This window comes from Marmota monax, unplaced genomic scaffold (genome assembly GCF_021218885.2).
Source record: "Marmota monax isolate L192 unplaced genomic scaffold, Marmota_monax_Labrador192_F-V1.1 WCK01_AAM20220418_F8-fsc00152, whole genome shotgun sequence".
Lineage (NCBI taxonomy): Eukaryota > Metazoa > Chordata > Mammalia > Rodentia > Sciuridae > Marmota > Marmota monax.
In genome coordinates, this window is record NW_026694348.1 from 329,089 (window position 1) to 349,458 (window position 20,370).

A 20,370-nucleotide genomic window follows, 5' to 3' on the forward strand; every position below is an offset into this window, starting at 1 on the left:
TCAATCCTATACAATTTACTTTTCCATTCAACTTCAGTGGACATTTGGGTAGTTTCCAGCTCTTAAAATAAGGCTGTTGCAATCATTTTTGTATAGGACTTTTTGTAAACATATGCTTCTATTTTGTGTAAATACCACAGTGAAATATTAAGTCACAATGTAGACATGGATTATTTTTTTCAATCCAGGGATTGAACTCGGGGAGCACTCAACCATTGAGCCACATCCCCAGTCCTGTTTTGTATTTTATTTAGAGATAGGGTTTCACTGAGTTGCTAAGCACCTCGCCATTGCCCAGGCTGGCTTTGGACTTGCAATCCTCCTGTTTCAGCCTCCTGAGCTGCTGGTATTACAGGCATGCACCAGGATGCTCAGCTTGGATTTTATTTTTTTTTGAATAGGGATTTCCTTACACATTTATTTGCATTGACCTGTGAAGCTTTTTTGATGGCAATTTCAGTATTTACTGTTATCCTTTTTATATGTTTATTTAAAATATAAATGTCCTCTTAGATCCATGTTATTATTAGTCCACCGCCTCATGGATTCAAGGTAAATGCTGTATCTTCAAGCTGCATTTTCAGCTGATGTCCATGTTATTGACAAAAACTAACAGTGAGGGGTCAAGACTGGAATTTTCCCATATGATGCTAAAGATCCAACTGCCCGAGAGTGATCATGCAGCTGTATGTGAACCCACCTAACAATCCCCATTTCTCCATCTTTTCTATAAATATGAAGCTGGAATGAATTTTAGATAACTCTCTTTTTTAAAAAAATAATTACATGTACCTTCTTCCACAGTAGTTACTTTTCAATGCTCTATGCAGCAATGAAATAGGACAGTTAAATGTCAGCTTTTAAGACTAAGATCCATTATTGGAGAGGACATGTCAATTGGAGAAGAAACATAACCTTAGTGAATTCAGAGTTAAAAGATTAATGTGAAGCTGGAATGAAGGTTGATGTGTTGTCGGGTTTTCTCCAGTTGGATGTGGTCATGAAATACCTTGCCAAGGAACCTGAGAGCTACAGAATATTCACTGCAATACTAATTTGTAAACAATGAAAAAGTGGCAACAAACTCTCAAGAGGAAGGGATACGTCTGGTTTATTTATATAATTCTGTACAGTGATGAAAATAATCTGCATCGACCAACATGGGTAAGTCTCAAGAATAGTGTTAACAGTCAGAAAAGGGTATGTACAATATGTACAACATGGTTCATGTAAACTGTTACACAAAACAAAATAGGCAATGGACAAACGCTAGCAGCCAAGAAAGAACACAGAAACACTAAAAAATACAAAACTATGACATCATTTTAGGATAAATGTTGACTCTGGGTATGAAGGGATGGGGAGATAAGAATCAGAATTACAAAGTGTCAGGAGAGAATGACATTTGAAGGGAAATTAAAGAATATTGATGGCCCCAAATTTCTTAATAAGACACCTATAGCACAAGAGTTAAAACCAAGAATCAACAAATGGGACGAATTCAAGCTAAAAAGTTTTTTCTCAGCAAGAGAAATAATATGCGAGGTGAATAGGGAGCCTACATCCTGGGAACAAATTTTTACCCCTCAAACATCAGATAGAGCTCTAATCTCTAGAGTATACAAAGAACTCAAAAAGTTAAACAACAAAAAAGCAAATAACCCAATCAACAAATGGGCCAAGGACTTGAACAGAAACTTCTCAGAAGAGGATATACAATCAATTAACAAATACATGAAAAAATGCTCACCATCTCTAGCAATCAGAGAAATGCAAATTAAAACTACTCTAAGATACCATCTCACCCCAATAAGAATGGCAGCCATTACCAAGTCAAACAATAATAAGTGCTGGCGAGGATGGTGGGGGGGGAGAAGGTACACTCTTACATTGCTGGTGGGACTGCAAATTGGTGCAGCCAATTTGGAAAGCAGTATGGAGATTCCTTGGAAAGCTGTCTAAAAGGCCTTTGGTTAGAGTTTTCCTGTGATGTCCTTGGTATGAGAGGAGCCCCAGGTGATTGGACAAGCACACCCAAAGGGTATTGATTGACAGGTCACTTGTGAGACATATAACAAGTCTCCATTTTTAGTTTTGTCAAATTTAATGATGTACATGCAAAAATGGCATGCTAGCTCAAAAGAGCATTAAGACATTGCTAATGATTTGATGAATAAAATGAGGATTTGAAATCATTTTGTCAGTTTGGCAAATTGAACTTCACAAGAGAAGATTAAGATCAAGCAACTCAGCAAGTCTCTGTCTCTAAATAAAATATTAAAAGGTGCTGGGGATGTGGCTCAGTGGTTGAATGCCCCTGAGTTCAATCCCCAGTGCCAAAACAAAACAAAACAACAACAACAACAACAAAAAAAGGCTTAAAAGAACTTTTATTTAGGTGGAGATAAAGAAAAAATATAATTCCTTGGAAAGCTGGGAATGGAACCACCATTTGACCCAGCTATTCCCCTTCTCGGACTATACCCAAAAGACCTAAGAAGAGCATACTACAGGGATACAGCCCCATCAATGTTTATAGCAGCACAATTCACAATAGCTAGAATGTGGAACCAACCTAGATGCTCTTCAAAAGATGAATGGATTAAAAAAATGTGGCATTTATACACAATGGAATATTACTCAGCACTAAAAAATAATAAAATCATGGCATTTGCAGGCAAATGGATGGCATTAGAGCAGACTATGCTAAGTGAAGTTAGCCAATCCCTAAAAAACAAATGCCTAATGTCTTCTCTGATATAAGGGGGGTGACTCAAAATGGGATAGGGAGGAAGAGCATGAGAAGAAGACTACCACTAAATAGGGAAGAGAGGTGGAAGGGAAAAAGAGGAAGAAGGGAGTTACACAGAAGATGGAAGGAGAACCTCATTGTTATAGAGAATACATATATGATGTTGTAATGAGAAAAAAAAAGTGTGTCACATTAGATTGGATAGAGAGAAAGGATGGGAGAGGAAGGGAGGAGCAGGGAGGATAGGAAGGGCAGCAGAATAGACAATTTGATTGATGTATGTACATTCCATGTATGTATTATATGTCAAAATGCACTCTACTGTCATATATAACTAAAAATAAATACAAATAAAAAATAAATAAAAACAAAAAATAAATAAAAACTAAAAAATAAAAATGTTGCACATTCAAAAAAAAAAAAAATATATATATATATATTGATGGTCTAGAGTCCACAGCAGGAATTGGCAAACTCTTGGTAAGTATCCTGAAGGTAAATTTTAGGATCTGCAGGCCAAAAGGCAAAGTTTGAGAATATTATACGGATAATTTATTGGGGTTTAAAGATAGTGTAACTTGTCATTGAAATTGGTTCCAAATATGTGAGTTTTTCAACTATTTCAAAGTATTAAAACTATTCTTAGCATTCAGACTGTCCAAAAGCAGGGTATACTGGATTTGGCCCATAGGCTATAGTTTAGCCACTGTTGGTTGGGAAGAGCACTGTTTGAAAATTCCTGTGATGATGGTGATGTTCTGTATCTGCAACATCTACGGTACTGCAACAACTACTACTATACATGGCAACTGAGACCGAGAAACTGAATTTTTAGCACTTTTTATTTTCCATTATGTTGAGGACCAAACCCAGGATCTCACTCATGAGCACTTGGCCACTCTTACCATGGAGATATATCTCCAGCCTGAGAAACTGAATTTTAAGATGATAACTGTAGAGTGAGGTTTCATGAATTTAAAAAGGTATAAAGGGAATGGTTAACAAAACTGGAAAAATAGACTGATAGGACAATGGGATGTATGGATATGTGATTTTAGGGGAAAGAAATACTGTGGGTGATAAGCATTTTGAGTGTGACTGAAAGATAAGATATAGTCAAGAAAATAATTTGAGATGAAGATTGAAAGGGTCATCTAGTAAAATTAGATTTTTTTTTTGGTAGTACGTGGGATTGAACCCAGGGCCTTATACATGCTAGGCAAGTGCTCTACCACAGAACTACATCCCCAGCTCAAATTGAATTTTTTGATAATGGACCCTGAGGTTGCACAATGAAAATGTGGAGGAGAGGGGCTGGGTTGTGGCTCAGTGGTAGAGTGCTTGCCTAGCATGCATAAGGCACTGGGTTTGATCCTCAGAACCACATAAATGTAAAATAAAGATATTAAAAAAAAATGTGGAGGAGAGAGATGTCATGTTTGACTACAGAGAATGCTGAATGGGAGAGAAAAGGACATGTCCAAGGATAAGAATAGTGAAGGCTAGAAAGAAGACAACCAGATAGCTAATCTATCTGATGAAGAACAGAAGAAAACACATGTGCTATCTTACACAAATTTTATTGTTCTTTAAAAATGGACTACTATCAATGATTTCAAAGTTTAAAGGGATACATACAAGAGTAGATGTCAAACTTTCTGAGCTCTCATTGGTTGATTAAAAATAGAGTAAAGCCCTTGGTATTCACACATTTAACATTTGAGATTCTTAATTAAATCATGGGGCACATGGGTTGGGGGGAGGGGGGGGGTCCTGAAAGTCCATGACATAATTTGTGAGTCTGCTGAGGCATCACTTTGAATAGCACACACTTAAGGTTCATAATCAGACATTTAATCCATGAGCCTGAACAACCACAAATTCTCTAATCATGACCCCATATGTATTTTATGTGAAGAACCTAAGTACAACAGTGTTAAAAGGGGCCCACAAACAACAGGGTGTTTATCTTAATGTGAATGTGAAGGATTTATTTAACTCCAAAAATTAAGGATTTTTCAAAAGGTCTTACCTTGCCTTAAAAAATTGTTCATTTTAGTATTCCCTGCTTTACGGGAAAAATAAAGATGCCAGAAAATTAAAATAATTTGAATAATCAGTAATTTCAAGATGTTGGTACCAGATTCATTTTAAGTAAAATTAAGGAGTTTAGGCAACTTAAGAAATCTAAACAATTATGAAGTGCAGTTTTGAAGAAATTATTATAATCTAGAGTCCCGTGAAGAGAATAGTCTATGGGAATAATTCCATACATTTGTGTACAGTTTTAACAGATTCTCTACTGGAGCAATAGAAAAGGGTGAGATAAATTGCATTTGTTTATTACTGGTATTATTTTTTTTTAGAACATCTCACGTCCTTCTTCTGCTTGTAAATAGGAGAATTCAAAAAATGTAAATCTGTAAAAGGGTCCCCTCTTCTTAGTTTCCTGTAGAGGTAAAAAGAAATCTTAAGCATAATTATAAGTATCCCTTAATCTTAGGTACAAAATTATTATAAAAATGTCACTTTTAATGTTCCTACTTCAGTTTTTTTTAAATCACATTTTTATATTTCAAATAAGACTCATCTTGAACAAAGATCCCTAACTTCACTCCTCCCACATTTACCACCACAAATGGGTTCCCACAAATACTTACGAAGTAAGTGTTGGCTCCTTATAGTTAATGTGGGTTGTGCACCTACGCTTGGGCAGAGATACTGCTGGACTTTCTGTGTTCTTTTTTGGAGAAAGAGAATGTTTCTTTGTTTTCACTACAGAAGACATGGGAGTATTGGTGATATCCTTTAGGCTACAGCAAGGTGACTGGTGAGTCTCAGATGGCACACCTATAAGAACAACAGTTAAATTTAAAATGATTCCAAGAGAAAAAAAAAATCACTGGAATAAAATTGTACTTAATTATATATATTAACTGTACACAAAATCTGGTATTTTATAATATGGATTTTTAAAACTTTTAACTATTCTTTTCCTTTCAAGCCAGGTAATATTGAAATGTTAAATATGGTAGATATAATAGGGCATTTTACTAAAATTTAACATTCTTCTGTGATATCTTACTTGTAATGAGTTAATTATGAAATTTCATTTTAGTCACATCTTGCTGTTTAGAATCAGTAAGGCCTTTACCTTTGGCAGTACCAAAGTTCATCATTAAGTAGCTTCCTGTAGTCTTATAAAGTCCTCAAACTCATTCTAGTGAATAAAGAGAATTCTAAATCACAGCCTCTATGAAATCTAAGATAAAATATGTTCCATCCAGTAAAGATAATAAAACGTTACCAGTGTTTTTCCTATCAAAAACACCCAAGTTATTCTACTTGGGACCGAGCACGCAGTGAGGGCACTGCAAGATAATCTTTTAAAATAACTTCAAAAAGCAAATTGGAGCTGGATATGATAGCACATGCCTGTAATCCCAGTGAATTGGGAGTCTGAGGCACAAGAATTGAAAATTACAGGTCAACCCCAGTAATTTAGTGAGGCTTTAAGTAATTTAGTGAGACACTATCTCAAAAAACAAAAAGGGCCAGGGATGTGGCTCAGTGGTAAAGTACTCCAGGTTCAATTCTCAGTACCAAAAAAAAAAGCAAACTGTATCCGAAGAATAACAAAATTATAACTGAAGTGGTTTTATAGTAAGCAGTCATATACTGAAGGATTCTATGGGTTTCAAACTTTGTCACCCCACAAACATTTTGAAAAATGTAACTAAGCAATAATATCTGATGAGTTTTCTATTCTGAAATATAATACTTTTCAAACTTTAATGTATTTATGAATTCATAGGGGAGATGCAAATTCTAATTTGAGGTATGGCTTTTTTTTTTTTTTTTTGTACTGGGGAACTGAACTCAGGGGTGCTTTACCACTGAGCCACATCCCCAGCCCTTTTTATTTTGATACAGGGTCTTACTAAATTATTGAAGCCTCACCATTTTGCTGAAGCTGGAATGGTCTGGATTATAGGCGTATGCCACCATGCCCAGCGTGATTTGGCATTTTTATTTTTTTAAAGAGAGAGAGAGAGAGAGAGAATTTTTAATATTTATTTTTTAGTTCTTGGCGGACACAACATCTTTGTTTGTATGTGGTGCTGAGGATCGAACTCGGGCCGCACGCATGCCAGGGGAGCGTGCTACCGCTTGAGCCACATCCCCAGCCCATGATTTGGCATTTTTAAAGTTAACAGGTAATGCTGATGCTAGTAGTCTGGGGACCAAACTATTTTGTGTCCATTTTTTTTTTTTTTCTTTTCAAAATGCACTATTTATATTTTCAAAGGTATACCAAGATAGCTACAATAATTATTACCATTTTGCCAATCTTGTGTGTTTGTGTGTATTACTGAGGACTGAACCTAAAAGCATTCTACCTCTGAGGTACATCCCAGGCCTTTTTATTTTGAGACAGGGTCTTGCTAAATTGCTCAAGCTGGACTTGAACTTGCAATTCTCTTGCCTCAGCCTCCAAATAGCTGGGATCATTACTGGCATGTGTCATTGTGTCTGGTTGTTTGATTTATTCCATCATTACAGCAGATTTTTAAAAGACGTTTACAAGCTACCAGTGCCTAGTTGATAAGAAAGTTAATTCTTTTTTAGGCTTTGGCTCCTTATAAACAAGCATGGTGACTCAGTTGTTTTGAGGACCAAATGAAATAATGTACCAATATTTTGAGAATGATAACAACCCTAGTGTGTATGTTAGTTCTACCACAATAAAATTTCCGATGAGCATCTGTGGGCAGGTGCAATCTGTATTACCAATATCCAAACCACGACTACTTTTGAGCTAATAAAAGCAAGATTTTCTGAGCCAGTTTTTCAGTTGTCTTACAAAAGAATACAATGCCTGTCAATTGAGGAAAACATTTCTTGGCCTCGTTAACTAGAAATTTATTTTAAATCATGGTTCCTGTCAGATTAAATATAAAGCCAAGTCATTAAGATGACAAATCACTAGATTCAAGTTTGATTTCATTTCCAAGAGGATGTTTCACATGAGTATATAAAAGATCTTTTCATTTACTCTAATCTCACAAAAAATCACCTCACCTCCTTGGGTGGCCTCATTCACTGAAAATAAAAACGCTGTCTCCATGACAAGTAATATTTATTGTTAAAGATTTAAAGTTTACTTGAAGTAGTGAGAGCAATACAACTGTGATTTCCACTCCCTTTCTCCCCCAATTTAATCCAACTGTAACTTCCCTCAGAGAGACAGATGGTAAGTCTCTAACCTCCCCCAGAGACACAGATGGTAAGTATAAGTACATAAGCATCAGGAGTGATCATGTATCATAAACATTAAAAATGCAAGCAAACAAGTAGATCACTTACTTGGAGGAGTTTGTGTTGGCTTAGAATCCTCTCTCTCTCTTTCATCTGCATACTGCAGTGTTCTTTTAGATCGAGGCCTAGTGACTGGTCTCCCATTTGAGCTGGTGGCAAGATTTTGAATGTACTTGTGAGAGGGCAGATAGAGGTCATCAAAATCATCTTCAGAACTGCTTGATTCACAGATGCTCCCTTCAGACTTATGGTCGTTTTCCTCTCTATTAGAATCAGCACTTGTTTTTTGTCGGAAAGGAGTGAGATGAATAAGCTCTTCTAAATTAAAATTGTAAGCATCACTGGAACTGACAGATTTATCCAATTTACTGTTGGAAACATTTGTTTTATTTTCACTTTTGTTCCTTTTATGCTTTGATGTAGATTTTGATTTTTTACTTCTGTTAGCTTTTCTTTTCTCTTCTCTTTTTCTTCCTTTTGCATCTTTACATTTACTTTTAGTTTGTTCAGATTTAGATTCCAAAATAATTTCCTTTGTTTTAGTAAATTTTCCTGGGTGAATGAGCTTTGGTGATAAATTAATTTGGTCCTTGTTCCACTGACAAACATTTTGTTCTACATTTTCAGGTACGTGTATGTTTACTCCTGGGTCTACACATTCAATTCTTTCCAATTCATAAGGCTGCCTTGCTAAATGACTGGTTTCAAAGTCATTCCAAGTATTGAACAGACTTATATCATTAAAATCTTTCTTTAAACGGCGATGGAAAGATATTGTTCTAGGTAATATATAATCAGTAGACTTAGCTTCATCTGAATCAAGGTCACATCCCAGTGTGTCTTGAGTAGTAGTAGACATTTGTTCTGAGGATTTAAAAAATAAATGAGAAAAATAACAATTATTTTTCAGAATTTGTCAAAAATTTTAGAATTTAAAGTTTCAGAAGAGGCATTCTATAGTTTTCTTACATTTACTGTAAGTACATAAAAATTTGGAAAACAATTTCACCATCTATTTGCTTATCAATAGCTTATATTTGTTCTGTGAAAGACTCTTACTCTATATTTATAGGTAACATAGGATATTTATATAGTTTTGCTTATTGCAACACTATCCCTTCTTCAAAGGTTAGTACAAGTAGATAAGACTGATATTTGAGAACTGGGACACATCAACTTAAAAGTAGCAAGAAGGGCATGGCTTTGGAGCTCAGCCTTGAGTTTAAACCCTACCTCTTATCATCAGGATTAGTGCTTGTGAGATGCTTTACTTGAGTCTATATAAAATGGGATTGACTGTATCTATAGTCCCAGGCTGCTTTGAGAGTTATGACAATGTATATAAAAATGCCTAATACAGACCTAAACACATAGTAAGTAGGGCTTGGTAAAATGCAGTTATAGTTGTAATTAAGATTTCTGATTACAGATTTGGCACAGTAGATGGATGTACATAAACCTATATTATTCTATGTAAAATAAACAGATTTGTTTTGAGCAGAATTGCAGATAAACAGATTTAAAAAGTAAAAACAAAAATTATGTTACTTGTTCTCAATGATCTTGCCCTTAATATTTTTAGATTTTTACTTAAATTACCTTCTATTTGCAATGATTCTCTGTGTCTTGGAAGGTCAGTTTCTTCAAGAGGAACTCGCCTTAGAAAATACCAATGCAAAATGTAAATTTATTTAGCAATTATATAATAGAAACAAATTTTAATACTTTTCTAAATTATAAGAGTTTTTTCTTTTAGTACCACTTCATAATTCCATTACAAATCAATACATCTGGTTCTGTAGCAAAGGAAATAAAAAAAGTTTATGCTGATTACATGAAGACTGATTTGTTAGGATTGACATTCGACTCCCAGTGGAAGAACTAACATCAAGTTAGATTGCTCTGCCTGAAAACATGCTATAACTCAATTTCATTTAACTGAAGAAAAAGGCAATTCAAGTTGACATGTTTTTAAAAATGCAATTTGGTCACTAAACTCTTAGAAGACTGCTTTATTATTAGCAGAGCTATGAGATGTGAGATAATGTATGTTTTTATGGTGTCAACCATTGAACTCTTCTGAGTTGTTTAACAGTTCACTTTAGTTAAAACTCTCGTTCTTTGGTTCACGAAACAAACAATTTTCTTTATGCTCAAAATCTTTTTTCATTATAATTGCAATTTTTATTCTTGATTCTTTGTACAGAGATTTCTACCCTATATATGAACAATTAAACAGAAGTTTAGAAGCTTTGGTAACCAATAAAAAAATTTGATTTATCTCATCTTACTTTTGTCCATGATATGTTTTGTCAGATCTTAAAGTTAAAACAGCTTAAAAACTAATACTGATGGCTGGGGATGGAGTTCAGTGGTAGAGCCCTGGCTTACTTTGCTTAAGGCCCTGGGTTAGATCCCCAGCAACATAAACACACACACACACAGCCCAAAACAACAACAAAAAAACAGAAATAAAAAAACTCCTCCCAAAACACCAAAACAAAACTATCAATGATTAATCATCAATGGATCATAATGGGACAGACTTGAAAGTGATATAAGGGAGCTGTCAGTGGTAGTAATTCTCACCTTGGGAAAAGTTATGTTTCCCTGGGGATATTTAGCAATATCTGAAATTATTTTTTACTTTTTACAATGGGGGGATGGGGTTGCTGAGGACATTGTGTGGATAGAGGCCCAAAATGCTACATTCTGTAGTCCATAGCCTTCAACAACACAGAAGTATTTGGCTTAAAATGTCAACAGTATCAAGATTAAGAAACCTTGTGCTAAAATGAGGGAAACACTCTGTATCTTAAGTAGGTTTTGTTTCCCCCCTACACTGGGGATTGAACCCAGGGTACTCTGCCACTGAGCTACATTCTAGTCCTTTTTATTTTTTGAGAGAGGGTAAATTGCTAAATTGAAGAGGCTAGCCTTGAACTTGCAATCCTCCTGCCTCTGCCTTCAAAGTGGCTGGGATTATAGACATGTGCCAGCATGCTGGATTCAGGTTTTGATTTTACAGTGGATACAGTAGTCAAACTCATTGAACTATGTAATTAAGATCTGTCCATTTTACTATATGATTAAATTTCAATAATTCATAAGCATGCATAAAGTATCCTTGATCCAAGAGAAGGAGAAGAGGGTATATAGGATCTGATGGAAAAAAAGAAATCAGATCAGTGAGATGGTGTGACAATGATGTTCACTATGATATTTTATTATATATATTTTTCCTAAACCAGACTATTTTTAGGACTGGTAAAATATTCTCATTTTAATTACAAATATTCTCAGAATAAAAACCTGATACAGGGAAAAATATGACTGAAGAAAATATTTTAAAAGTTCTTGTGAAGCTTCTTTATTTCTAGAAATAACTACATATAAGACAAAGAAAGCTCTAATTTGGCTATATATAATAGAATTTTCACATTAAATTTTCTTAAATATATTCTTAGTATGAAAGAGCATTAGACTCCAAATATGAGTCAATATGAAACCAATTTTTGTTTTTGTAAATAAATCACAAAATTAAATCTACCCTGGTATTGATACTCATAATAATAATAATATCATTACCCTGGTAATGATGCTAACGGTGAATCCTTCACAAATAAATCGCTGGTGTTGTCATCCCTATTGGAGTCCATTTCAGAGGAACGTATTTCCTGGTTCTGTTAATGCATAAAGCAAAGGAAAACACTGTTAAAATTGAAGTATTTATAAAAAGTATTCATTTATTCAACAGTATACACTTATTGACAGTTTACTATGGTGTCATGTACTTTCAGGAGTTGAGACTATGCCAACTAAATGATCAAATTCTACCCTATTAAAGCTTACATTCTATAGTAGGAAGAGAAAAAGAAAGAAAAAAAAAGAAAGATACATAGATCATTTTAGATAGTGCTAAGTGCTATGAAGGAAATTCCAGAATGAAGTGACAGGCAGTAATGAAAATTAAATTTAAGACAAAGTGAATTTGACCAACATGTGAAGACAGGAAAGGAATTAGCTATTGAAATAACAGGAAAACAGGAAGGAAAAAAGCAGTGGAAATAGCAAATATAAAAGTCATAAAGTTGCTGTGTTTTAGAAAAATAGTTCAATGTGGCTAGAACATAGTCATTGAGAACAGTAGGTGGTGTACATGGGAAAGCCAGATAATAAGGGCATTGGGAGCTATAGTTTGAAATTTAGTCTAAGTGTGATAGGAAGTGATTTAAATATTAAGTAGGGAAGTAAAATGATAAGCTTTAAAAAGATCATTGGTGTACACTTGTAGTTCTAGTGATTTGGGAGGCCCAGGTAAGAGGACTCCATGTTTAAGGCCAGGCTGGACAAGTTAGTGAGATTCAGGATCAAATGAAATAAAAAAGAGCTGGGAATGTAGTTCAGAGACAGGAAACTCCCCTTTACTTGAAAACGATCATGTCTTAGGTTTCTTGGCATCATATTCCCTTATGTATGTATGTATGTATTTATTTATTTATTTTTTTACATTCCTGATTGTTCCATGTCAGTCTCCTCTGTGTGGCAAAATGCAGAGGTCTTACTACTTCAAGGAGAGTAAAGTAATGATTGCACAATCCCCATTACTAGGGGGAAAAAAAAGCCAGGGATGCAGCTCAGTGGTAGAGTGCTTGCCTAGCATGTGTGAGGCTCTGGGTTCAATCCCTGGTATTGCAACCAAACCAAACCAAACCTAACCAAACCATTAGTCCGACTCACTGTGTGAAGCATGGATTAAAAGGGGCCAAAGGTTGAAAGAGTTTGGTGGTGAATCCCGCTGGAAGGTTCTGAGATAATAAATCATGCATAAAGATTGAATAAGGATATAGGTGAGGGAAGGTAGAAGGAAGCTCTTATGGTTTTGGCCTGATCAAAGAAGTAGGCCATTTTACTGAGATGAGCAAGAATTATTGAGGGAGATGGAAGCATACAATAAATCTGGGAGAGGGAAAGCAAAGAGTTGTGCTCTGTAGAAAGCATGTTTTGAGATTCTAAACTTTGAAGTGGAGATATCTAGTAGCTGTGTATGTGTGTGTATGTGGTTTTAGGTCTTGAGCCATGAATTTGAAAGTCACCAGCAGATAGACAATATATAAAGCTATGGAAAGGATGAGTCAAGTCTAGACAATTGCATTTAAACATAAAGCATCAGCCAGTAAAGGAGATTGACATGCAACAGTCAGAAAGGCAACAAGAAACCTAGTGGAGGATAATGTCAAGGAATCTAAGAACAGCAAACTTTTCAAGTAAAGAACCACCTATGTTGCATATGATCGCTAGGTCAAGAAACAGAAGTGACCACTGAACTGGTTAAAGTAGAAGTTTTGGTCATCTTGATACAGAGCAAAAATAGAATAGTAGGAATAGGGGCCAGATAAAAGTGGTTTGAAATGTGAATGGAAGGTGAGGAATTTAAGGCAGTGGATGTATTTTTTTTTTTTTTCTGGAAAAATTCTGCTGGGAAGGGAAGTAGAGACATGAGGAGGGAGAGAGATAGGTGACCAGGAGAGGTTTCATTTATTTTCCTTTTCCTCTAAAGACAAGAAATACTAAAGCACCTTTGTATGATGGCTAGATTGATCCAGTGGAGGCGGTACATGGGGAGGAAAGACCAAATTTCCAGCAGCACAGTCCTAAACAAGGAGGGAGGAATGGAATTTGAGGCATAAGGCTTGGCTTTTAATTAGAGTCCCAGTCTGATTCCTAAGAAATCATTCTAATTTAATTCAATTCAATTGATTTTTAAAATGTGATGAACATATATTGACTTTTTACTTAAAAGGCTAAAACTATTCATTAGAAATTAATCCTTGTGAAAAATTTTCAATTTAATATCAAATAAATAATGTTTGAAAACAGTATTATTAATCAATGTAAATAAAGGAGAAAGGAATATTTAACTATGCAGTAATTTTTTTTTTTAAATCAGTAGACTTTTTTTTTTTTTTAAGAGAGAGAGAGAATTTTTAATATTTATTTTTTAGTTTTCGGCGGACACAACATCTTTGTTTGTATGTGGTGCTGAGGATCGAACCCGGGCCGCACGCATGCCAGGCAAGCACGCTACCGCTTGAGCCACATCCCCAGCCCCTATGCAGCAATATTAAGAAGATATATTATAAAACTTAGGAACAAAAGACTTGGAAATTTTTGTAGACTACTTATAGGCAATTTTAAGTATTTTAAGTTTTTCTGTAACTGCTAAATTGACTTAACCACTGAAACACAAGTACAGATTGATGTTGAGAATGAGTGACAACATGTAATAAATATATGATGGAAAATAAGCTTGGATATTTTAAATGCTAAGAATCCATCTGCTTAGCAACTAACAACGCATTTTAATGGTCAAAAATCATTGATAAATGTTAAAGGGCCTAAAAATGACAGAATTCTCTCTCCACTGTTTTTGCAATGATGTCACTGAGTATTCATTTTGTACTATTTCTGTGTGATTTCAGCAAAAACTTTGGAAAGGGAGGAGGAAGATTCATATGCCTTTAGAGGGATTTTTTTTCCCCTATTAGTTGACTAAAAAAGGAAAAGAAAAAAAAATTTAAGATTATATCCTGAAGAAAAAACTTTTTAAAAAATAGAATCTAACTCTACACAAAAGTGAAGAAATCATGTCTAATCCTTTAAATTTTTTTTTTAGTTATAGATACCTTTATCTATCTATTTATTTTTTTAATGTGGTGCTGAGGATTGAACCCAGTGCCTCAAATGTGCTAGGTGAACACTCTACCACTGAGCCACAACCTCAGTCCCATATCTAATCTTTATAGAGGTAATTTTCAACATTTATATGTATATTTCACATACATGTATATATATATGTATATATTTACACACGTGTCTATGTCATATGTATTAAAATAAGGAATCATTCTCTAACTTCTTCTGTCAACTGAGTGGTGATTTTAATTCTTTTTCTCAAATCATGCCCCCTATAGTCCTAACTCAACCACTGTAGTCTGACTTTCTTATCTGGCCCAAGTGCCAATGTGGCTGTCTTCACTCGCACAGCAAATAGACAGCCACTGGAAAGAAAGTAAACTGACCTGTTAACACTTGACACTCACCACTGCTTTTCTCATTCTCTGCCTCATGTAATTTGCCTGGCAGTGGCTTCTGGACAAAGGGAAGGAGAAACTGGCTCATCATTATTCTTCTCAGGATTATCATACAATGAGACACAAAGAATATGAATATCCTAAAGCAAACTTTGTCCATGTCTATTATATTTTGGCTGGCAGAACCATATTTGAGTCCCTTCTTTACAACCTTGGACACAAACAGAATCAGATTAAAAATTTGCTCAGCAAAATATTCAGGATTTTTCTTGTCTACGTGTTAAGGATAGCCTTCCTTATTTAGCCAACTAGTAGGTTGAAAATGATTCTCCAAAAAGCATTTAAATACTCCCCATGCCCTAAATAAAGGCAATTCTTATAAAACCCCACCAGATGGCAAAACTACATAGGAAAGATAAAACTCAAGTTAGCACTGATTTAAACTTTTGGACTAGTCCACTCAACTAGCACACTTTAGCCTTTAGCTTAGTTGCCCTTTTATTCACTTAGTTGAATATTGGAAGGGGACCAACAGTGTAAAGGCTAAACTATTCCTTCTGCAAGTTGTCTTGCTACCTGTATCAAAACCGAGTTAGATAGGCACAACCTTCAATCACCTGTATGACTGAAGCTTTCTTAACTGGCCATACATAATACCTGTGCTGGAGCATGGAAAAGAAACAATTCACTAATAACAGAGATATCTATAATTAATTTAAATAATAAACTGATCTAAACAAATTATTCATGTTTTCCCCCCTAAGAAATTCAGCCTTTATAATAAAAATACCTGAGCAGCTTTTGTTTGTTGTGAAGCAAGTTTTTCTTTCAATGCATATAACTGACATGCAAGGTAGTAACACTCTCTTCTCAGCTGCAGGATGATATCTTGGGCTTCCCTCACTTTGGATTTTTCATTTTCCAAAGCTAAAACTAACATTTTGTTGTTTTGTTGGGTATTTTTCAGCAGTGTAGAAGTGATGTCTAAAAGAGGATAAAATAAATGTATCAGTTATTAAATCTAAACTTAAAAAGTGATGTAAAAGGATGACATAAAAATCTCTTACTGAGTACTTGGCACGGTGCAACTATGAAGGATTTGCGTTTGCCAAGCTCTGTCAAGTTTTTATTCCTTTTCTCTTTCATTCGCTTCTTTATGTCTTCAAGACTATCTTGAAAGGATTTTTTCTGGCACCTTTCCTTAGCCATCTTTTGCCTAAAAATTTAAAACAATAAAAAATATGTAATTTTCCCCAGAGACAATAGTATCAATTATAAAATTTAAGACTGAAAATACAGGTTGTTCACAAGTAAGGGATTAAGTAGAGATTTAACTGTAGAATTAGCTCAAAGTAGGTAGCTGGTTAACCCGATTATAACATAGATTTTACAGCTTTAAAATCTCATTAATGCAAGGTGCTATGGCCAATGCCTGTAATCCCAGCTGTTCATGAGGCTGAGGCATGGGTGATCATGAGTTGAAGGCCAGCCTGGGCAACATATAAGCACTCTCCTATCAAAACACAAACTAAAAAAATCAGATGTTAGAATCATCTTCATTATATGCACATAAAACAACTTTATAAAATCTCAATATTTTTGACATAATTCTTTCCTCTTCAGCCACTTTATATGAAAGCTTTATTGAATATTGATTTCCAATCCAAAGATTCCATAATATTACTTATTCATTCTTGCCCAGGCTGGCCTCAATCTTATATTCTCCTGCTTAGCCTCCTCTCCAGTCACTGGGATTACAGGTGTGTACCACTGTATCTGACCCAACTTATTCATTCTTTACCAGATAATCATTGGAGACTTATTATATTATATGCACTATGTGAAATGCTTAAATAATATTTTGTTGGGTTTTCTTTTTTTTTTTTTTACATTTTCCTTTTTATTTGGGGAATCAGTCTCCCTATGTTGTCTAGGCTGGTCTTGAACTCAGTGGGCTTAAGTGATCCTCCTGCCTCAGCCTCCCAAGTAGCTGGGACTATAGGCGTGTACCACCATATCTGGCTTATTATTAAATTTTGATGCCATTATTATTATTGTTTCTTACAATGTTGATGGTCAACTTTTAGTACTTAGGCTTGCAGCATTAGTTTAGAGGCAATTATATACATAGCTGGGTTTTGTTTTCTCTAATTATTCATTTATTAAATTAAGCCACTCAGTTGCTTGTCTCTTTCCCACAGTTTTAACTGAGCATCATTTAAGATAGGTACACACAAGAAAGTCACAGTGATCCTCAAAGATTTAAAGTATATAGTACTATTTATAATTTTAGCAGGCTATAACAAAGACCTATAAAGAAAAGGAACTGGGACAGAGAAACATGCCAGTATTCTCAGTTATTACTAAAACTCCAGAATGCTAAAACTTCCAGGAAGTTATGAACATAGTAAATGGGACATTAAATAATTGTTCTACATGCAGTTAAAAGTAGCAAAACATGCACTGACAGTGTAATATGCTATTGAGGATTTTAATGTGAGTGTAATAATTTTTCAGTGCTGCACACCAGACACTTCAGCATGCTAAACATTTTTATAGACAAATTTTATCCTAAAAAAAAAAAAAAAAGTCTGGGTCTGGGGCTGTAGCTCAGTGGTAGAGCACTTGTCTCACACACCAGGCACTGGGTTCAATCCTCAGCACCCCGTAAAAATAAATTATAAAGATATATATTTTTTAAAAAAGTCTGGTTTCCAACAACAATCCACTCATACAATTTTCAAATTTATCATAAAGGATATCTTCATCTCTGTTAGTCAAATATTTTATTAAATCTTATATTTTCTTGCATATTTTCCCCCCAGGCCTTATTTTCCTTTATGCAGTGTCTGAGGATTTGAATAGATATTATGGATCCTGACTAAATATTTTACTCTTACCAATGTAAATACAATATATCGGTTTCCAGAAGACAAAGAGCAAACTCTTAAGCACTAACAGTAAGTGGATTATATAAAACTTATCACAAAGAAGTTTTTAAAGTTTGAACTGGAGGTGCTTCAGAACCTTACAGATGAAGTAACTGAAGTTAGCTTAGCTATGTTAAAAGCAAAAGCCTATGTGAAAAGTTTTCGTTAATATACCTAAGCAAACTAAAATAATAAATTCGCTGTAAGTTTTAATGATTCTCTACGAGGATGGTGGTTAACAGGGGGTTGTGGTAGGACAAATGAAAGTAGACACAAGTCACAGGTCTCAAGCCTGTCATACTGTCATGGTATTCCGGAAGGGTCTGTATTCAAAAGAACCTAGAATAGTTGCTGATTACCAGTATTTTTCTAAAGGGTGTTGCGGAGGCGCCAGCAAGGGCAGAAAACAAAATGCCTGGACAAGGAAAGGATGTCAATGGTTCCGCGCTACACACAGAAGAGCTGCCAATTTTTCTACGTCCTTACATTACGCCTAGCTTCTAACTACCGTAAGTGCTTTATTTGCACACTACTTAATCCATATAATCGACACAATTCTGCAAGCAGGACGTTCGGGTCCCCCTTTATTTAACAGAAGACAAAACGAAAACATCAGAAAGTGACGATCGCGAGGTCAAACGAAGCCGGGTCAGTATGACCCACAGTCTGGGCTTTAGGCCACTGAATTTAATAAGATACGGAGACTCTCAGGAAGAACGAACGAGTCGTCCTAGTTCCACACCTGTAAACCTGCAATCTCTTTCTTCGATGGACTTAGGAAGAGCTGAAGCGATTGGGGGGTGGGGGATGCCGGAAGTGGGCCGGGAGACCCGCCTCTCTCAGGAGCGTCCAAAATGGTACCTGGGCCACCACGACTGCTGAAGCTGTCGCCCTCCTTCGCACATCCCAAGGCTCCACAAAGCTGTCCCGCCACGCGCGAGGCCCGCGCTCCGGGCCCGGCAGGTCTGCAACTCGGTCTCGGATCACCCGCAACTACCGCCACCACATTCAAAATTCTCCGCTGGGCTCACCTATTGGCTGGCTGGAGGGGTCACGTGACGCGACGACGCAGCTCCCACCCGCGACGCAGGGAGAGCCCCCCCCACTGGAGGTATCACGTGATGCATTCGGCGGGCTCCACCCCTTCACCCGCTGTCTAGGTGGCTGTTAACCGGGACTTTTCTGCTCAGAGTCGCTGAATTTATAGGGGCGGAGTCACTCCAAGACCTTTAAGGTGGGGTATTTTCCGTGGCTCAAAGCTTCCCACTTCTTTAGTCTAACAGAACGAAAGCTTCCCGGCTCCACCTTGTGCTCGAGGGCTCCCTCTAGTGAGAAACAGCCAGTCAGCATGTACACGGAGGTAGCTTTAAAGAAGTTAAAAACCAGGGGCTGGGGATGTGGCTCAAGCGGTAGCACGTCCGCCTGGCATGCTTGCGGCCCAGGTTCGATCCTCAGCACCACATACAAACAAAGATGTTGTGTCTGCCAAAAAAAAACTAAAATAAATAAAGAGAGAGTTTAAAAAAAAAAATTAAAAACCAAAGCTGAAAGAACATTGTCTATTGCAAAGATATTATTAGGCAAAGTGCAGACTTCTGAAATTTTGTGCTCTATGTTCTCGCCTTTGGCTGTTCCGCCTCTTTCTGTTTAACCCTCAGGGACTGGCAGGGGAGTTCCCACACGAGAGTGCTCCAAACTCTGGAGATGGGGCTGTTTGGCATTCCTAAGAGAGAAGCACAAAATGCCAGAGTCATCAGTCAAAAGCATTTACTAGGGGACTTTACAGAGGCCTGCAGCTTATTCTCAGGACATATAGCCATAAAAAGGGATATTCTAAGTGTATCATCAGTGAGAGGGCAGGGTATGGAGTTTATGAGGGTTTAAGGAATTTTGGCTCAGGGTCAGCTTCTTTAAATGTTTTGGGGAAACAACCTAAACATCTTTTTTTTTTTTTTTTTTTTTTTAATGTAGATAGACACAATACCTTTATTTGTTTTTATGTGGTACTGAGGATCCAACCCAGTGCCTCACACTACCACTGAGCCACAGGCACAGCCCCACAACCTAAACATCTTTGTCAGTTCCTGGGAATGTTCAAGGCCCTACCTGGGATCAAGCCTGCTGGGAAAACCCACAGCTGGCTGGGTCACAGAGCTGCAAAGGCATTTTTGAGATTTTTTTGCTCAGGAAACAAAGAGAATGAGGGGCTGAGTGTGGGGGGACCCTACTCTGAGGAATTAATTAGAAGACAAGGAATTATTTAGTGACTTGCTTC

At 36.2% G+C, this 20,370-nt stretch overlaps 1 protein-coding gene across 3 annotated transcripts; it reads right to left on the reverse strand.

Annotated features, from left to right (window-relative positions):
* Nucleotides 1–1,087: 1,087 nt before the first annotated feature.
* On the reverse strand, nucleotides 1,088–19,108 carry Sgo1 (shugoshin 1). Of its 3 annotated transcripts, none has more exons than XM_046467728.2 (9): nucleotides 18,957–19,108; nucleotides 16,233–16,381; nucleotides 15,956–16,149; nucleotides 13,651–13,725; nucleotides 11,660–11,754; nucleotides 9,671–9,729; nucleotides 8,120–8,935; nucleotides 5,413–5,602; nucleotides 1,088–5,201 (listed from the first exon to the last, which is right to left on the reverse strand). In XM_046467728.2, the coding sequence occupies exons 1-9, from the start codon at nucleotides 18,998–19,000 to the stop codon at nucleotides 5,105–5,107; spliced, it is 1,719 nt and encodes a 572-aa protein (XP_046323684.1). In that variant the 5' UTR covers nucleotides 19,001–19,108; the 3' UTR covers nucleotides 1,088–5,104. The 3 variants fall into 3 exon arrangements, with proteins under 3 accessions (XP_046323684.1, XP_046323685.1, XP_046323686.1); XM_046467729.2 differs by having other exon boundaries at nucleotides 18,838–19,071; XM_046467730.2 differs by lacking the exon at nucleotides 13,651–13,725.
* Nucleotides 19,109–20,370: the final 1,262 nt, after the last annotated feature.